The sequence below is a fragment of the Mus caroli genome, chromosome 8, assembly GCF_900094665.2.
Source record: "Mus caroli chromosome 8, CAROLI_EIJ_v1.1, whole genome shotgun sequence".
NCBI lineage: Eukaryota > Metazoa > Chordata > Mammalia > Rodentia > Muridae > Mus > Mus caroli.
The window spans coordinates 97,178,605-97,198,707 of NC_034577.1; the positions used below are offsets into that span (position 1 = coordinate 97,178,605).

A 20,103-nucleotide genomic window follows, 5' to 3' on the forward strand; every position below is an offset into this window, starting at 1 on the left:
TTTTTTTTTTTTTTTAAGATTTATTTATTTATTTTTGTGTATATGAGTGTACACCGTTGCTCTTTTCAGACACACCAGAAGAGGTCATCAGATCCTATAACAGATGGTTGTGAGCTACCATGTGGTTGCTTGAGCATTGAACTCAGGATCTCTGGAAGAACAGTCGGTGCTCTTAACCACTGAGCCAACTCTCCGGCCCTACTTCTTAGTTTTAACATAGAGGCTCATAGCCCAGGCTGACCTCCAATTCCTTATTCTCCTGCCTCTACTCCCTAAGTGTTGGGATTACAGGCATGTGCCACCACACCCAACCTGAGAATAACTTTTTCTTCTCACAACAAGTGTGTTGGTTATGCTAATGGATTAAATTAAATTAATTAATTAACTTATTTATTTTGATGAGTTCATCGGGTACAGCCAGCCCCAGGATGCTGGGACTCTGTACTGGGCTGCGTGTGTGCATGGGTGGAAACAGTGAGCTTCCCCAGCCCTTCCCCAGGGCAGTTTTCCACCTTCCTTTTCAGTCCCAGATCTCACTCATGCCTGGGGTTTTCTATGTTCTCCTCAAGCTGTGGCATTTGGGTGGTTTTCTGATCATTAATTAGGCCGGGCTGGTAGGATGTGGCATGTGTCCAGTTGTGGGCCGCTTCTGTCCTAAAGCCTCCTTTCCCCAGTGCCGCAGCCCAGCTCTTGGTTCTGGGTGTCCTGGTGGGCAGGGAAGGGCTGGAGCTTCTGCTCAAATCCAGCTCACTGAAGAGCTTGAGGACAGCTCACTGTTTCCAGCCATGTACATATAGAATCCCAGCACCCCAGGGCTGTACCCAGTGAACTCGTAAAAATAATAATAATGAAAAAAATCCTTTAGCACAGCTAGCACATTTGTAGTGACTCAGTGAGCTGCAGGCAGAGGGCTTTAGCTCAGTCCAGGCCAGCCGTCCAGCTCTTCTGGCTACCTGGCAAGTGTGTGTCCGAGAAGACATGTTCAGCAGGGCTGAGCCTGCTTACTAGGTGAAAGGTGACGCTATCTATCACTGTTGTTCAGCCATCCTTCGGCAGCTTCCAAGAGGGTGTGTTGTCACGGAGAAAGGGAATACCCTCAAGCATCAACATGGATGCTTCTGGTCTGATCAGGTACTTTCTGGACTAGACAAGCTGAATCATGGTCCTGTCCCTGGCTGGGACTTACTCACTTATTCCATACCCACTTATTCTCCTGCGCATGTCATGGCTCTTTCCTAGGTACTGAAAGCAGGCCTAAAGGGGATGCTACAACAGTGTGTGTGTGTGGGGGTGTGTGTGTGTGTGTGTGGGGTGTGTGTGTGTGTATGGGAGGTGAGTGCTTGAGGTGGTTCCGTAGGCCCGTCTACAAAGCCTTGACCTGCTGCTGCTGTCCTGCCCTGGCCCTAGCTGGATGAGCATCCAGAGTATTATCTCTGGGAAGTCATCTGGCTTCCCTGGGCCTCACTTCTCAGGCTGTAGAGTAAGGTAACTGCTGTACCTATCTTTTTATAGACATTCAAATTGATAGATAATGTGTATGAACATGCTTAGTAGATGGGGTTGTGCCCCACCCATGTAGGGGAAGTTGAAGAGAGGTTTGTGAAGATATGGCTGATTCTGGTTGTAAGGAATAGAAAATAGAAATCTAATCCCAGTCCTAGGGCTACATTTCCCCTGCCAGAGTTTTCTGTGTTGCTCTCCCTGCCCTGGAAGCTGCTCAGCATCTGCTTCCCTGTGGTAGCCTGTGGTGCCTGAAGCATGGCTTGGTTCTTACACTTTGATCCCTCAGTCGGGCTGGCTGAGTGGGCGTGCTGTTCAACATGAGCCTTAGTTTGACCCTTACACTTTGTATGACAGCAGGAGGAACAGATAGCAGGGTGGAGGCAGTTCTTATATGGGGGCAGGTCCCACAGGCACACTTTAAAAAGCACACTTCTAATGCCCTCTTAGGGCCCCTTTCCTTCCCCTGGGAGGCCAATGCGGCATTTGCCGGTAGCCTGTGGGCTCATGTTAGTTCTCCTCTCAGGCGGTGCAGTATGATAACCACTACACCAACACCAAGTACTGCTTGTGCCAAATGCTGCGGGAACAGTTGGAGTCGCCCCAGGGAAGACTGCTTCATGCTGCCCAGTCTTCCCAGGAAATTTGGTAAGAGTACAGTGATCTATCTAGCTATTCTTGCAGACTTGACCCACACTTGACCCTGATCCCTAAGATTTTGGTGAGGGACCAGGGATGTGTATGTGTGGTAGTATGGCTTTGCTTTGTAGAAGAGAGTACTTTTCAGTAGCAGTTTTGGTAACTAGGGTACTGCTAGATTAGGACAGTGTAAGCTTAGGGACCACAGGTCTCCTTAAGTGTAAGCGCTTGTTCTCAGTTCTCAGCTTCCCAAGAAGGTGATTTCTGTTTCTGCTTTTGTTTTGTTTTTGTTTTTTGTTTTTATTTGTTTGTTTGTTTGTTTTAAGACAGGGTCTCTCTGTATAGTCCAGGCTGTCCTGAACTCCTGGAGGAAGGCAAGAGGCAGGCCTGGGAATCCCTGAGGAAGTTGTGTTTTTACTAATGGGCTTTTGCATGCCAGGCTAAAGAACAAACAAACAAAAAATAAACAAACAAAACCAGTGGTCAATAGACATGAGGCTTTCGGTGGCGGTGGCACATGCCTTTAATCCCAGCACTTGGGAGACAGAGACAGGTGGACCTCTTAGTTCAAGGCCAGCCTGGTCTATAGAGTGAGTTCCAGGACAGCCAGGGCTACACAGAGAAACCCTGTCTCGAAAAACAAGCAAACAGGGGTGGGGGGCAGAGATGGGATAGGGGAGCTTTAGACCACCTATTTCCATCATACTAGTCAGGGAGGCTGCGCCTTGGTCCCTCTGATCCTGCAGCTTTTAATCACAAGGTTAACACCTGGAGGCCTTTGGCAGCTTAGACTCCCCCCAGTTCTTTCAGCCTCCTGTATACTGACACCATAATTCATGTTTGAGTCCTCGCTCTTAAAGGCCTCTTCTCCTAACATTGGCTGTGTGTCCCCTTCTTCCCCTAAGGCTTTCTGTATCATACTCGCCCTCAGCGACCCATGTGGAGGGGAGGTTTTAGAAGGGAAAGCTCTTCCAGAAGCCGCCTTCTGTCCCCCGCTTGTGCTGCTGATTCTGCCCCTATCCCATAACGGTCAAGCAGCTCAGCAGGGGGCTTTGTGACTTCCAGAAGAGAATGTGACTCTGGAGCCTTGTGAGGTTCAGGCCTAGGTCCATGGTAACCATGGCATCGAGGAATCAGTCAGTCCTCAGCCTTTGTCTTTTTCCTCCCTTGGGCCCACATGGACATGATAGTATGTCCGTCCCAGTACAGGTCAGCCCTGCTGTGCTGGCTCGTTGGAGACATCCGTCTGTGTGGTCATCATTGGGAAAGAGCTGAGAATGGTGGTGGTGGTGGAACCTCTGCAATCCTTTTCCCCTAGCCCAACCTCCCTTGAGTGTTCACACTCAAAGTTTCAAATTCATCCAATACTTTGCAGTTTTGGCAGACGTCAGGGTGTGTAAACAGTATCTTCTGATGATCAGACCCTGGTAGGGTTTTGAGATATGTAGTATAGAAGTTTCTTGGGCTCCTGCAGTACCCTGAACTGTTCTACTAAGGTTTCTATCCTGCCCCACCTCTTCTCTACAGTGAGGCCTTTGGCCTTGGTGCCTTCTATGAGGAGACCATTCGGGAGCTCGATGCTCGGCGAGCTGACCTCCTGGCCAAGACTCCAGAGGCTGTTGAGGAGCCAGCTGAAGATACCTCTGGCATCATTAAAATGGCTATCAGGTTTGACCGGTAGGTTTCCAGTATATGCCAGAGCAAGTTGCTTGGGGTTTTAGTGGCTGTTATATGTGAATAATGTCAAGCTTTAGGGACCATAGGTCTCCTTAGTATGGACACCCGGTCTTAGTTTTCAGTTTTCCACGAAGGTGCTTTTAATTAGTGTTTGTTTGTTTGTTTGTTTATTTCATTTTGAGACAAGATCTCTCTACATACCCATGCTGTCCTGGAACTCATTATGTAGACCAGGGTGACTTTGAACTCACAGAGATCCACTTGCCTCAGACTCTAGAGTCCTAGGATTCAAGCCTGTGTGACCTCAAGGATTGTATTTAAGGCAGGATTTCATGTAGCCTAGACTGACTTTGAACTAACCATGTAGCTATTGATGACCTGAACTCCTTGCCCTCAAAGAGAAAGTGCTTTCAGGACAGAAGATAGTTCCTGAAGCTCAGGCAGCACTGGTGGGGGCATACTTTTCTAAGACAGACAGAATTGAACTCCACTTTTTTCCTGACCCACTTCCTTCTACAACTTGGGACAGGGAGATGGGTCTTTCTCTTCCTCAGAATCTGTGCTCTCCCCCCTGAAGCTTTCGTCTTTCCTTGGCTCTGTATCCCTGCTCATACCCCGCCCCTCACCAGCCCAGTGGACCCTCTCTAGGCAGAAGTAGCTCCAGTCCGATTCTTGCCTCGCATTGTGACTCAGCTTTGAGTGGTGCCCTCATTCTTGTCCCCTGCCATCTGGGTCTGAGCCTTCTCAAGTCTCCAATACCCAGATCAGGAGCCAGTCTTATCTGGCAAGGGCTTGAGGTGGGGTTAAGTGGACAGCTGTTGGGCAGTCATATGCCAGAGGGAGCTCCCAGTGGAAGTTGGAACATGTCCCTCTCTCCCTGTGACAGACAGACTCTGAAGCCAGAGTTTATTGTGTCTGTAGCAGAGCAAATAACCCTGACACTCAGCAGATAGAATCACACTGGGCACTAAGCTAGAGCTCTAAGCCCACTGTCATCTCCTACTTCCACCCAGTCCCTCAGATCTGGTCTTGAAAGGCCAAGAAAACCTTCTTTCCTGGCTGTTGAAGGCTGTTTTTCAGCCTGCCACTCAGAGAACTGGGAGTTCTCACATACATGTACTCATTATGATGCTAAGCATGGAGAAGCCCTTTTTTCCTGTAGATTAAAACCTAGGATGCACCTGCAGGTGGAACCAGAAGGGAGTAGGCACAAACTGATATCTCAGTTTCTCCAGTTCCTCTAGCATATACCAGTGGCTGCTTGGTGGCTCTTGCTAAGACCTAGGGTAGAAATGGAAAATAGGCCCTAACTGTTTCTCCTCCTTTTCCTAGGAGAGCATATCCACCCCAGATCACTCCCAAGATGTGCCTGCTGGAATGGTGTCGGAGAGAGAAGCTGCCACAACCTGTGTATGAAACAGTGAGTTTTTCTGGCTGTTGCCTGTCTGGCTTCCAACCCCAGTGCTTCCTACAATGCTACCATCCCCGTAGTACACTCACAGCTCATCCTCAGAGCTAAGGCTGCCTGGGTAGCATCTGAACTTGCTGTCCGTAGTCGTGCATAAGTTGCTAGTAGTAGGATCAATTGCTGATAGCCCTTTATCTCCAACCTTGGGTTGTTGTCCAATTCTGGCACATTTATCATTGGGCTGGGCTTCAGCCAGTGGGCCACAGAGTTATAACCACATATAGGGACCCTGGGGTGGAAACCTTGAGATAGATACTCTTGCTTCACTTCCTTTGATCCCCATGGCTGTTCTGTCTTCCCTACTGGCCTTCTGACCTCCAGGCTTATGCTTTCTGGGCCTTGTGTCCCTTCTACCAGAGTGACTTTTGGAAAACAAATCTAAACCTCTGCCTCTTGTTCAAGTTAGCAGCTCCCCAGAACACAAGACCCACCCCCAAATACTTCCCTGTTTCATGTCTTCCACTCAGCTCTCTACTCCAGCCACACCGCCTGATCCCTCCACCAGATGTACCTTTTTTGCCCCCACACTTGTTTCTTCTCAGTTTTATGCCATCTGGTGAACTCCTTTCTGCTGGGAACTGGCCCACATAGAAGTCAGTAGGCAGAGGCCCCCATAGTCAGGTGCAGATAATGGCCCTTTGTTTAGTTCAGTGACAGAACTCGCTGACACACTTGATATCATCATCAATTTGCATAACTGCCCCTTTCCCCTGAAATATGCAGCAGGTACTTTCCCATGGGCGGAGCATGTGATCAGGGAGCCCCCGTTTGACTTAAGTTAGAAGTTGTAGCCCAGCAGTTGTGGTGCGTGCTTTTAGTTCCAGCACTCAGGAGGAAGCAGGTGAAGCTCCAACTTTGAGGCCAGCCTGGTCTAAATAACAAGGTCCAGGACAGCCAGGGCTGCACAGTAAAATCCAAGGTGGGGTGGGGTGGGAGAAGTCTTCTTTCATTTATGTGTTCAGCATGTGATGACGCAGGTGGGCAGTCTTCTGTTTCCTTTGCTCTCTGCACCAGGTTCAGCGACCTATAGATCGCATGTTTTGCTCTGTTGTCACTGTTGCGGAACAAAAGTACCAGTCCACCTTGTGGTAAGTGCTCCTCAGATGGTATGAGACTGTTAGTGTGGGGATCCAAGTCTACTCTGGATCTGGGAGACTTGGTTGTATTGTGTGTGAGAGCACCCAGTGATGACCCATCTTAGCAGTTTTATCGGAATCTTTTCAAAGTATTTGTAGGCTCAGGGCTTCAAGGCCATAGTCCTGCTGTTGACTTGCTTCATTAATCATTGCTTCATTTACCCAGGGACAAGTCCAAGAAACTGGCGGAGCAGACTGCAGCAATTGTGTGTCTTAGGAGCCAGGGCCTCCCTGAGGGTCGGCTGGGTGAGGAGAGCCCCTCCTTGAACAAGCGCAAGCGAGAGGCCCCTGACCAAGACCCTGGGGGCCCAAGAGTTCAGGAGCCAGCACTACCTGGGGAGATATGCAAGAAGCCATTTGTAACCTTGGACAGTAGTGAGGAGAATCTTCTGGAAGGCTGCTGACTCCTGCTCTGGCTGACAGTGTGTGGGACTGATGTGAAGGGGTGACGGGTGCCAGGACCTAAACCAGGTGCCCTTGGATAGTTTGCTGGCCCTTGACATGCAAACCTAGAGGCCTTGGCCCAGGTCATCAGTCTGAAACAAGTGCCAAGAAATGCCCAAGGGTAATACTGTCTCTCATATGTCTGATGGCCAAGCCAAGTTCCCAATGAGGTTTTTAGGCCTCACTTCCAACTTGACATTGGTATCGTGCAATAAAGACTCTCACCCAAGGCCACCTGCTTCAACCTTACATCCTGACATAATTTTTCTACTTCCATCCTCTGTGCAGAGCTGGAGCTTCCCAAAGTGTATCTCTTACATGTAGGGAATGAGTGGACCTTTGGGGTCCGCTGGATTTTGGTGAAAGCAGGTAAGGACCAAGAAAACCATTTTAATGAGGTATTAATCTTCAGTTGACTTTCCTGATGAGAGCTCTGTGCAATCTCAGAAAGACCAAGAGTATCTGATACCCCATAAAGGGCCAATGCAAACCTAGGGGACTTGGAGGGCAATGGGCCAGTCAGTAGTCTCCTTTATAAAGCCTTACAGCTAATTTGAACTCAGATCTGATGAAGTGCCTGCTCAGGGCAGGGAACACCTCAGGGCTGCTGATGGTGGCAATTTGGTTTTTGTCAAATGCAGCAGTCACAGCTCTCTCCCCCCTGCACCCCCCCAGTCCCACTTGAGGTGAAAGGAAGTGGTAGATTCTCTTTAATTTCCTCCTGGCAGTGAGAAGCAAACAAATAGCTCCCACACATTTATTGGGGCCTCCCCACTCCCCTGCTGGGAGGGGTGGCCTGACCAAAGGTCCCTGCCCCACCCCACCCGCTTCCTCTGCTGTAAACAGGGTGTGTGACCTTCCTATTGCCAGGGTATATGGGGGGAGGATTCCCCTCTAGACTGAACCTTTCTTTCCCACAAGTCCCCCGAGGACAGCCTCAAGACTTTGCGGCAACTTGCAGCCCCCTGGCCCTGCGTGTCTCTGAAACAAAGGCTTAGTGGTTTAGGCTTTGTCTATTCCATTGCCACCCACACTAGCTCCTCTTTGTTCAGATAAAGCTACCAAGTTACCACACTCCCAGAGGCCTCTCCAAGCCCCCTTGCCTTTTGACCTTGGGTAACTCACTTCTGGCCATCTGCCTCTTAGTGGAATCTGTGGTCTTCTGCATGTGTGAGGCTGGCCTATGCTGGGGTGGGTACTCTGTGGTTGTGTGTTTCTGCTGGCATCGAGTTGGGGCCCCACTAAGGTGGAAGAGAGTCTTGGTCTGAACTCAGCCTCCATGATTTAGACAGTTCGTGTCTAGATTTGTTTGTTTCTACTAAACTTGTCTTAAAAATCCCCCCTTTACCTTTTCTTGTACTTGGGATGGAAGTAGGAAGACCAAGGCCCCCAGAGGACCCCTTCTCCCAGGCATGCTGGAACAGAATCTGGGGGACAGAGCATCAAGTGCAGTCTAAGTGGCCACGGGCATTGACATCAAACCTCTTTTTCTCACTAGTGTGTTTTTTTTCTGGGACAGCTCCTTCTCTGGCAAGGTCAGATTCACTTTCCCGATTCAGGAAGCAGAGAAATGGGTGCTGCTAAGATGCAGGTGGCATTGAGGTGATTGGGAGGAGCTCTGAGGACCCTGGGGAGAGGCTTGTAGCCAGTTGAGGAGGGGCTGGTTAGTATGTGCCCAGTGATGGGGCATAGCTGGCAAAGATCCTGGGTGAACCTGTTGGTCCTTGAACGATTTGTTCATTAGCATAGCTGCATGATGTCTGCTTTGGACTCCTCGACCTGCCCAAGATCTGGGACTGACTGAAAGGCCTAGTCAAGCCTGAAGGCATTGTCTCTCCCTGTCTGCTCTCAGAATAATTCACTTAAGAGTTCCCAACCCCGTCCTGGGGGAGAAGTAGTAGTATCCACCCATTCATATCCTTGATTGCAGCGCTCTCCTTAGCCTGACTTATGGGGGTCTTTTTGTTCTCTTTTTGTCTTGAGATAGTTTCTTGTGCAGCTAGCCTTGAACTATATGTATTTCTTGTTTATTGATTACTCTGTTGGGGGAGGCATCTGGATATCAGAGGGTGAGTTTGGAAAATCATTCCTCTCCTTCCATCTTTATGTGGTTCTCAGGGAGCAAACTCAGCTCATTAGGCTTGGGTGGCAAGTGCAATCTTGCTAGCCCCTTTAACAGAGTTTTCTTTTTAAAACTTACTTTTACTTATGGTTTTATGGTGTGTTGGGGATTGAATCCAGAGGTTGGTGAATGCCAGGCAGGCACTCTTGTAATGGACCTACATCCCCAGTGACGATTATTGTTGTTGTTTTTATTCTGTGGTGTTTTGTTATGTAGTCCTGGCTGGCTATGTAGACCAGGCTGGCTTCCAACTTGCAGCCCCCCCACCCCATGTGTTGTGCTTACAAACATGTACCAGCACACTCTGCCTAAAATACATGGTTTACCTTCCATGAGGAGGAGTAGGAGGAAGGTTGGAGAAGTTGGTGGCGATTACAAAGTTACAGAAGGAAGCTTGCCGTGGGGAAAGATAAGGGGGAATCTGAGGCTGTGACTCCCACAGGCTTAAGTCCTCCCAGGTGCTGCTCTTTTCAGGACTCTGGTCTTGGAAACTGCTTCCTGGACCAAGCGCAAACCCCTAGTCCAGCAGAAGACAGAGTGATGGCCTGGGTTCTCAGTACTCCGTGCTGACTTTAGCAGCTAATGTTTTGAGGTTAGAATTGGCTGGTTTTAACTTAGCTATCCAAACTGGAGCTGCTTCAGGCAGTCCGTTTCTCTATGGCAAGCATTGGCACGGAGGTAGAGAACAGAAACAGTGAACTAAGAGTTTGGAAGGGGTGTGTGTGTGTGTGTGGTGGGCGGGGAGAGGGTATATGGCACAGAGAGAAAGAATTTCTAAACTTGAAGGTTCCTGGTTTTCCCTAATATGAAACAAGGGGCAGGGTTGGGCTAAGCTGTACCACTCCATGGTCCTGTGGCATAGAAGAAGTCTTCGCAGTAGAGCCTCAAGGCTAGGCCTATGGCAACAGAAAGTGTCTCTTGATTCTCAAGCCTGGGCCATCATTTACACAGGAGGGGGAAAGAGTCTGTGGAGACTCGGTGGTCTCTGTTGTCTACCCTGCTTCCCACCAGGCTCCCCTGAGACCTCTGCAGTTGGAGTAGATGGTTAGCAAGATCTTTAGGGGAAAGAAACCTCGGCCCTAGCTGGGGAAATGGTGAAAGGAGTATGCATGTTGGGGGAGGGGAGTGTGTGTGTGTGTGTGGGGGGGGGGCTTCATGGCCTATAGGCATCTAGTTGCTGAGTTCTTCCCTCTCTCTCTCTCTCTCTTCCTCCTTCCCTCTCCCCTTCCCTTCCTCTTGCCCAACACAGTTCATGCTGCCTTTCTTACCAAAATAGTAACTCATTTCCTACAACTGGTTCTTTCCTCTGCTGAGCCTTTAACACCTAAACCGAAGCCTTTCCTGCAGCTTGGCCCTTTTCTAGATAGTCTCCAGTACTCAATGTCTGGGGGAAAGAAGATGTATTGCTGAACATTTAATAAATGGGTGGATTTTTCTGTGGTCCCTTATGAAGTTTAGGAATTGACAGGCCATGGTCTACATTCTGCCTCCCTGGTCAGATTTATATTTTTATTCTTTTAAAAGATTTATCTGACTTTATGCACATGAATGTTTTGTCTATTTGTATATCTGTGTACTATATGTGTGCCTTGTGCCCGTAAAGCCAGAAGGCAGCATCAGACACCCTGGGAGTGACAGATGGTTGTGAGTCACCATGTCAGTGCTGGGAACCAGATCCAGATCCTCTGGAAGAACAGCAAATGCTCGGTCTCGCCAGCTCTGCTATCTCGCCAGCTCTGCGGCCCCTACTTTAGCCCAATTCACCTGGCTCAGGTGAAGTCATACCCAGGGAGGGGAGGGAGACTGGGTCCTCGATCTCAATCTAAATTACAAGCATGCATGTACAGACTGGAGCTGAAGTTGCTTTAAGTTTTATGGGAATGGGGAAGTAAGCTGGCTAAATTTGGGGGACCTTATAGGATAATGGAACCATGGGAACTAGTTGGTAAGCCTAGAGTCTGTCTCAGCTGCAGGTGGGATGTAGCCTTTGGTCTCCTAGTTTCCAATTCAAGCTTTCTAGGTTAGCCCCTCTGAAGACAGGATAGCTTGTTGTGATGTTTTGTTTTGTTTTGTTTTGTTTTACCCACTTAATAGGTTAAGTCCTTCACTTTTGGTTTTGAGGAAGGATCTTGTGTCCCTAAGCTGTCCTCACACTCACTATGTAAGAAGATGATGGGGACCGGGCATGGTGGCGTACGCCTTTAATCCCAGCACTCGGGAGGCAGAGGCAGGTGGATTTCTGAGTTCAAGGCCAGCCTGGTCTACAGAATGAGTTCCAGGACAGCCAGGGCTATACAGAGAAACCCTGTCTTGGGGGAAAAAAAAAAAAGAAGAAGAAGAAGAAGGAGGAGGAGATGATGAGCACCTGATCTTGGCCTCTGCCATGTGAGTGCTGGGACAGCAGCCAAAGAAGATGGATAAGAGTAAGCCTGACTGCCTCCTCTTCCTGCAGCGTTGAATGCCCTTAGCCAAGTGTTCTATAGAGAGGTGACTATTATAGTCTCCAGCTTAGCATCACCCAGTGACCATGCCCACTCATACAGCATCACCTTTGGCTTCTGCCCATTGGTCCTTCTATGGAACAAGCTTTGCTCGTCTTTTGCTTGGATCTCCAGTTTCTACTACTCCTGTAGCGTGTGGGTGGGAGTTCAGTGTCCTCAGAGCTCCTATCACAGCTCTAATCTCTTTGCACAGTAATTATATATTTGCTATTCCTCTCTCTCTCAACCCTGAAGGGAGACTATCTCTGTATCTCTATGTCCCTCCTAAGTACTAGTAAAGCCCTGAGCAGGAATAAACCAGTCCAAGATGAATGGCTCACGAGCTCAGAACATTCCTTGCTCTTTTGACCCTAGGCTTAGCTGGGGTCCCCCTGACGCTCGCTTAGTAGCCCAGGATTCACTGAGATGCAGAGATCTTTGCAAGGAGCTTGTGTTTGCTCCATTCTCCCAGGGGCCTTTGTGAGTAGTATGAGACTTGCTGTCGTGGGGGAGGTGGTCACTGGCTTCTCCCAACTCTTTCTTTTAATCATGCGCTAAGTAAACAAGACTGAGTCCCCAGACTCCAAGGGATGGTGTCTTGGGCCATCTCATGTCTCACTGGGGAAGGCAGACTCTTTGAAGTGGAACCAAGTTTGAAAGCGGGTTCTTTTTGACAGCGTCACTTCCTATATGTGGGCTTTCCTTGCTCTAGTGTCACAGTGCCTTAGTCTCACGGTTATGTACTAAGATGCAGAGGTCAAGAAGGGTACTTTTCTCTGTTGTCTGCTCAACTTCCGTCAAGGACCACACCTGGTCCCTCTGATTTAGGTGAGGCCTAGCTAGAATGCACGGTGTCCTCTCAGGGCCGGCTTGAGGGGACAAAGGCACAGCCACTGAGACGGGGCCCCACCCCAGAAGGGTGGATCTGAATCGACTCCAGACTTGTCTCGCAAGGTTTTCTTCGGCTCCACCCTAACCTACCCAAAAGTTCGAACCAATCCCTGTCCCTCTCCAAGTTACGCCATCGAAGTTGGTATGGAGGGATGCGGGGGTGAGGTGGTCTAACGAACGCATCCAATCTAAACTCAGTCATAAGTGAAAAGTACCTCTGTGGGGCCAAATATCCGGACACCTATAACCCTGGCGCTCTGCTACCCACTTCCTCGACATGAGCTCCGCCCGATGAGGGGAAAAGGATAGTCTCCAATTGGCCTACGTGGGTTCCCAATCTAATTAGACAGCGCTATTGGCCCTACCCTGGTCTTGGTTTAGAAACTGCGGAAGAAAGAGTTTTAACTACAACTTCCGAGAGGGAGCAGGGCTCTGGTGCTTCTTGCTCACGTGACTTCCTCCTCGCTGAGGACTCACGCGATAGGCCGGCGAGGAGGCGGGGCCCGTGGCTGTCAGCGGGGCCAGCGGCCTATGGGCTGCCCGGTCGGGCGGGAGCGCGGCGAGGGGCGGGGCTGGGCGCGCTGCAGGGCGCGGGAGCGCGCCGGCGGCGGTGGCGGCAGTGGCGGCGACTGTGGGGGCGGGGGGCGGGGAGCCTTGGTTGAGGCGACCGTGGCTGTTCTGCACCCTCGACCGGTGGCGGTGACGGCTCCCGTTGCGGCGGGGCGCTCGGCCAGCTTTCTAGGTCGGAACGGAACGCTCGGCCTCGCGGGCCCCGCCCGGAAAGTTTGCAGTGGAGCCGCGACCTCCTGGCCGGCGCGGCCCAGCATGAAGCGGCGCTGAGGAGCTGCCGCGGCCGCCTGAGGAGGAGGCGCTGCACCCCGGGCCACGCCGATGACTACTGCAAACTGTGGCGCCCACGACGAGCTCGACTTCAAACTCGTCTTCGGCGAGGACGGGGCACCAGCGCCGGTGTCCCAGGTCTCGCGGCCTGCAGGTGGGTGCCGGGCCGGCCGGGACTGTGGAGAGCGTGCCCTCGCCGCGCTCCCGCCAGCTCGCCTTCCCCTCGGTCCCCCTGGTGCGTGCGGGTGGCGAGGAAAGCCCGATTTAATTTGAGGAGGAGAAGGAGGCGTGTGGTTCGGGGCGACGTGGAAGTGTCTTGGCTGCGAGCGAACTAGTAGGGAACTCGACTCCGAGAGGCCAGTGGCCGGCGGACGCCCGGGCTTTGGAGGCAGAGGTTTGTTGGGGCCAAAGCCCCAAGAGGTTTCTGGTTGTCTAGCTGTGCCAGCGTGGTGCAGAGGAAATGTCTCCGAGAAGTGTAAGCGCACTTCGCTGTCTTTAGGCTATTTGTAAAATTCTTTATTTGAAAGATGCGTGTTCTTGTAGTGTAGGACCTTTTTCAAATTCCACTTTAAAAAAAAAAAAACTACTTTGCTAGGAGAGCAACACGTTCGAGTTAGGGTCCACTTGTGCAAATTTATATTCCACGCTTAGTTTCAAGTATACTATAACGGACCTTTCTGAAAACTGGGTTGTTTTGCTTGGGCAAAGTGTTTCTGGAGATTAAAAAAACAAAAACAAGATATGTTGCTTTTTAAAAATATAGTTCTCCTAGAATGTTCTAGAAGGCTCTTTTTTTTTTTTTTAAAGCTCTTCTCAGAAGATGTTTTAAAAGATAAGTTGGGAAAGCTGGACACCATAATGCTTGGGGTCAAACCAGTCAGTAAATAGAAACAGGATGACTGGGGACTTAACTCTCTCCTGTGACCTGGTTTGGAATAGTGTGGTTCGTTAAGTTCAGCTTCCCTATTACATATGCAAGAGAACTTAGAAAAAGAAGATGGATAAGAATATTCCTGTTTATTCTTTCCAGTATTAAGTGATTTACTTAAAATTTTTCATAGTATTGTGAGGTCTAATACATTGTTTTCTCAGCGTTGCATCGAATCTCCAGGTGGTACAATACCTTTTAGTTCCTTTTCAGCCTTCGTATGCTGTTTTCAACGTAATAAATATAAAGTTAAGAGTTGACTGTAGAGCCGGGCGTGGTGGCGCACGCCTTTAATCCCAGCACTCCGGAGGCAGAGGCAGGCGGATTTCTGAGTTCGAGGCCAGCCTGGTCTACAGAGTGAGTTCCAGGACGGCCAGGGCTATTCAAAGAAACCCTGTCTGTATTCATTTCCAGTCCCATTAGCATTATTTTAATCAGCCTTATGTCGAAGATACTAGTGGATACTCAGTGGGTAGTGTATACTGATGCAGTCTCCGGCTCCTGAGGAAAATTGGGAAACAGATGAGACACATAGCTCAAACAACTATTACTGGGCAAACTAAATTGTCATAAATTATATATATAAAATAGAAAAATGGGGTTTATGGAGCGGATGGCATTGAGTTGCACTTAGGTTGTGGAAATTGAAAAAAATAAAACAACTTGTTTGAGTGAATTTGTAGCAAACAAGTTTGCAATTGAATTTGTAGTTGAAATTCCCAAAGATAAGCATGAACACTTTTACCAGAAGCCTACTTTAAAACATTCTGGGAGGTTTTCTCCCCCCCTCCCCCCAACCCCGCCTTTTGTTTTTTCTATCATTTCTTTTTTAGAGTCTAGTTCTGTCTGGTCTGCTGCCTCATCTTCCAAGTGCTGGTATTGGGGGCCATGTGCCACCATATTCAGTGGTCATTTTCTTAAGAATATTTGTTTCTCATTATGGTGGAAATCATATGAAAAAGTAAAACTTTTTGCTTTTGTATTTTACTGAGACAGTGTTTCACTATGTGTAACAGGCCAGCTTAGAACTTTCCATGTATCCCAGGCTGGCCTCAGAATGGGGATATGCCTCCAGCTTCAGCCTTTGAGACTACTGGGATTACTGATGTAAGACACCACACTCGGCTATTTTATTTAACACAGTTGTGTTTTTATGAGTAAATACCACTTAAGTTTTGAACCACGACTCATTGTTTTTCATGGTAGTTAGCATTGTTTTGGTTCTTTGGCTGATTGGTCAGTTCCACAAAATAGCAGATTTTGGAAATTTTGGTCTATATTAGTTCTATGTTTCTCTGAAGGTTTGAGAGTAGTTAGAGCACATTGAGGTTTCCATACATTGAAAATATTTTTGAAAACTTCTTTGTGGAAATTGAACATGGTGTCACATACCTTGAATCCCAGTACTTGGGAAGCAGAGGTAGGTGGAGATCTCTGTGAGGTCTGTGCCAGACTGGTGGTCTACATAGAGAGTTCCAGAATAGCCTGTCAATATTTTTTTTAAAAACAATTTTGTTTTTCCTTAGTATCTAACTTCAAGATGACCATATACCCCAGTAAATAGAAACTTTAGAAGCATTAATATAGTGCCAGGCAAAGTATTTACTATAACCAGTGTTTGTGTGTTTCTAATCTATACTTCAGAGGAAGTAGAGGCAGGAAGACCACAAGTTTGAGGCCAATATGATTTATGTAGGACATTCCAGAACTATGTGGTGAGACCATGCTCAAAAAACCAAACACAATAAACAATGAAACTCACCTATGTATAGCTCATTCCATTATTATAAAGAGCAGCTTCTAATACTCGGTGTTCTGTTTACATCTCTCTCTTTAGTTTGCTGTAAAATAATCATGATCTGGCAGTTCAGTTTTCTTTCTGTGTGTGTGAACACATAGTGTGTAAGTTACAGCCCATCCTCAGGTGTCATCCTGGGTAAAGCTGCCAGTCTCTTCATTTTAAGGCAGTCTCTTCATTGGCCTGGAGCTTTCTATTTAGGCCAGATGTAGCTGTCTAGTGAGCCCTGGGGATCTTCCTGTCTCTGCCTCCCCGGTGTTGCCATTACAAACCTGTACTGCCACATCCAGCATTTTTATATAGCCTCTGGGAATCAAACTTAGGTCCTAACACTTTATCTACTGAACTCTCTCCTTATCCTATTTATTTATTGATTGATTTATTTAGACAAGGTCTTCATATACTGTGTATTCCTAGCTGTTCTGCTCTCACTGTGTACTAGAGGGTGACCTTGGACTTTAGTTGGAACCATCTAATGTGATCCTTTTACTTCTCAAATGCTGCCATTATAGGCATGGCTTACATATGCCTAGCTTTCAATTTCAATTTGTTTACTTAAGACAGTGTTCCACAAAACATAGGTTAGACCTCACTCACTTTGTGTGTGTGTGTGTGTGCGTGTGTGTGCGTGTGTGTGCCCGTGTGCGCGCACAGGTCTGAGGAGGAAGTGCAGTGTTCTGCTTTATCATTCTCTGCCATATTTCCTTGAAGACAAGATCTTTTACTGACCCTGAAGCTATGCTGCTGGCCAGCTAGCTATAACAGTCCTCCTGTCTCAACCTCCTACCTCACTGCAGTGAGAGACAGTTGTGAGCTACCCATTGTGGGTCCTCATAATTGCTGAGCTATCCATCCTTCCAGTCCCAAAATTTGTTAAATGTTTTCTAGTTTACAATGAGAGTCACCAAAAGAAAGGCATGCAACATTATATATAGTATCTTATCTATTTTTTGAAGAGAAGAAATATTTTTGTTTTATAATGTATTTTTTGCAATAAATTTACTCTATATATCCTCAGCAAAAACTGAATATACTTTTTTTTTTTGATAAAGATAAAGTTTCCTACTCCCAAACTCATGGTAGTTTTCCTGCTTCAGCTACACCTAGGCACAGGTTTTTCATTTGTAAACTTGAGGATTTTTTTCTAGCTATATTGTCTAGTGCTCAGTGTTGTCTAGTGCTGATAATATATGTTCAATATAATTTACTCTTTGATAAATTATCTTCTTATGTCCCAGGGGTTTTTTGTTGTTGTTGTTGTTTATTTGTTTGTTTTCGAGACAGGGTTTCTCTGTGTCGCCCTGGCTGCCCTGGAACTCACTCTGTAGACCAGGCTGGCTTCAAACTCAGAAATCCGCCTGCCTCTGCCTCCCAAGTGCTGGGGTTAAAGGCATGTGCCACCAACCCCAGGCTGGTTTTTTGTTTTGTTTTGTTTATATATATATTTGAGGCAGAGTCTTTTTTTTTTCTAATAATTTACTTATTTTTAAGTTGTGTTTTGCCTGCATGTATGCATGTCTGTGTGAGAGTATCAGATATTGGAGTTAGAGAGGGTTGGGTCTTCTGGAAGAGCAGTTGGTGCTCTTTAACTACCAAGCTATCTCTCAAGGTCCACCATGTGGATATGGGAATTTCATCCAGGCTCTCTGGAAGAGCAGTCAGTGCTTTCAACTACTGAGCCATGCTTCTAGTCCCAATTTCATTATCTTTTTTTTATTTTTTATTTTTTTTAGTGGTGGGCACGCTGGCATGCACCCCAGCATTTGGAAGGCAGAAGAAGGAGGATCTCTGTGAGTTCAAAGCCAGCCTGTTCTCCATAGTGTAGGTCTAGGACAATCAGGGCTACATAAACCCTATCTACACAACAAATACAATTCTTGCTATATTTACCTATTTTGTGTGTGTGTATCTGTGTCTGTGTGCATGTCTGTGTGTGGTCCACTTGGAGATCAGAGGACAATTTGAGAGCATTAGTTCTCTCCTTCCAACATGTGGGTTTCAGGGTTGGAAATCAGGTTTTCCGGCTTGATAGCAATGTCTTAACCTGCTAAGCCTTTTGGCCAGTCCTGTTTTGATTTAGTCTTTACTCTTTTCAGTGTTCCTTACCTCTGTATAAATACTTGTATTCTTTTGCTTTTAAATACATTTTTCTAATTTTAGAGTTGTTGACTCAGTAAGGTTTGAAAGGAGATTGATTAAATAATCATACAAATATGGTTTGATAATTTGGTCAGAATAAGAAAGGGAAGTTGCTTGTTAAGATCTTCTGTAATGTTTGTACAGGTTACTACTTACTAGGTATCATAGAGAATTTAATTGCTGCTACTCTGTATTTTCATACCTAGATTTTTCTGTAGTGAAAGTATGCATTGAGTGAGTCAGTGATTTGCATTTCATTGTTTACTTGGAAGAATAGTTCAGTATGTGTGTATTCATTTTATTTTGAGGTAGGGTGTTGTGCATGCCAGGCTGGGTTGTATAGCTAAGACTGGCCTTGAACTCCTGACATGCTGCCTCCACCTCCCAAGTACAGGAATTACAAGCATGCACCATTATGCTTGGCTTTATTTGGTTAGTTTTCTTGAGACATAAAATCTCACTGTGTAGACCAGGACAGCCTGAAACTCACAGAACTTCTCCTCCTGCCTTTGCTCCTCAAGTTCTTGGATTAAAGGAGTATATCACCAGGCTTAGTTGGCTTTTTATTTACATTTTTATATTATTTTTTTGAGCTAGGATCTCATGTAACCCAAACTGGCCTAGAACTCTTGGTATAGCTGAGGAGAATCTTAAATTCCTTATCCTTCTACCTCTGCCTCTCCAGTGCTGAGATTACAGGTATGGACCATTATGCACTGTTAACTTTCTGTTTGTTTCACACTTTTCTTGGTACGGATTAAAGGGTGCTTCTAGGGATACTAGCAAAGCTATGTGATAGAGAGAAGTGAACAAGTGTATTTTGGTAAGTATGAGGAAAAAATCCAGTCAGGAAGAAAAGTGATAATTGTTCTGTTAAAAACTTTGATCTAGCTGGGCAATGGTAGCATTGTTGCTTTAATCCCAACACTCAGGAGGCAAGGCAAGCAGATCTCTTGAGCTTGAGTTCAAGGACAGCCTGGTCTATAGGACAGCCAGAACTACACAGAGAAACTCTGTCTCTAAGTAACTAACTAACTCTGATCTAATGTGATTATAGGTATTATATACCTATAATCCTAGCATTTGAATAGTAGAGGCAGGAAGATCAGGAGTTCAAAGTATGCTTGTAATTACTAGATAAAACGTTTGAGGTCATCCTGGGCTACTTGAGATTTTGTTTCCAAATACCAGGATTGGCAAAATATCATGGCGGTCAAAATGCTTGCTATGAAGACCTGGTGACCTGAGTTTAATCTCTGAACTCCATGTAAAGATGTAAGGAAAGAACCAATTCCCAAAGTTACCTTCTGACCTTCATATGCATGCTGTGACATGCACATGTCTGTATTGATGCATCATACATACATATATACATACCATAATTTTAGAAAGAATTTAAAGCAAAACAAAAACCTGTGCTCATTTTTGGATTTTTTCTTTTTTAATATTTATTTTGTGTGTGCATACACTGCCACAACTTTTTTTAAAATAATTTTTAAGATCTATTTATTATATGTATATGAGTATACTGTAGTTGTCTTCAGAAACCCAAGAAGAGGGCATCGGATCCCATTACAGATGGTTGTGAGCCACCATGTGGTTGCTGGGAATTGAACGCAGGACCTCTGGAAGAGCAGTTGGTGCTCTTAACCACTGAGCCATCTCTCCAGCCCCCTGCCACAACTTTTGAGTAGAGGTTTGAGGACAGCTTGAAAGGGTCAGTGCTCTCCTTCCAACTCTGTAAGCTCCAGGGGTTGACTCGGACTGTGGAGGCAGGCACCCTAACTTGCTGCGCTGACCTGCATGCATTTGTTTTCATCCTGCTGCTTTGGAACTGGGCCTTGGTTTTGTGTGTGATTTTTGTTTGTTAGTTTGATTTGCTTGCCAATATTGTAATCTTTGTTTTTTGTTTTTGTTTTTTTTCTTTTTCTTTTTTTATTACGTATTTTCCTCAATTACATTTCCAATGCTATCCCAAAAGTCCCCCATTCCGTCCCCCCCCCTTGTTTTTGTTTTTAATTTCTATTTCTAATGGTACTGC

The 20,103-nt window shown here is 46.8% G+C and overlaps 2 protein-coding genes across 3 annotated transcripts in view; both read left to right on the forward strand.

The window, feature by feature from the left end:
• Positions 1-7,113, forward strand: part of Dus2 (dihydrouridine synthase 2) — a 41,108-nt gene extending 33,995 nt beyond the window's left edge. Inside the window, exons 10-15 of the mRNA XM_021171121.2 lie at positions 675-708; positions 2,015-2,148; positions 3,667-3,816; positions 5,149-5,236; positions 6,299-6,372; positions 6,587-7,113. Of these exons, the coding sequence (XP_021026780.1) occupies positions 675-708; positions 2,015-2,148; positions 3,667-3,816; positions 5,149-5,236; positions 6,299-6,372; positions 6,587-6,824 (718 nt within the window). The 3' untranslated portion in view covers positions 6,825-7,113. The remainder of the gene's footprint in view (positions 1-674; positions 709-2,014; positions 2,149-3,666; positions 3,817-5,148; positions 5,237-6,298; positions 6,373-6,586) is intronic.
• A 5,873-nt stretch (positions 7,114-12,986) lies between these two features.
• The window catches only part of Nfatc3 (nuclear factor of activated T cells 3), a 77,637-nt gene continuing 70,520 nt past the window's right edge, over positions 12,987-20,103 (forward strand). For both annotated transcript variants that reach the window (XM_029480364.1, XM_021169508.2), the window contains exon 1: positions 12,987-13,351. In XM_029480364.1, the coding sequence (XP_029336224.1) occupies positions 13,249-13,351 (103 nt within the window). In that variant the 5' untranslated portion in view covers positions 12,987-13,248. The remainder of the gene's footprint in view (positions 13,352-20,103) is intronic.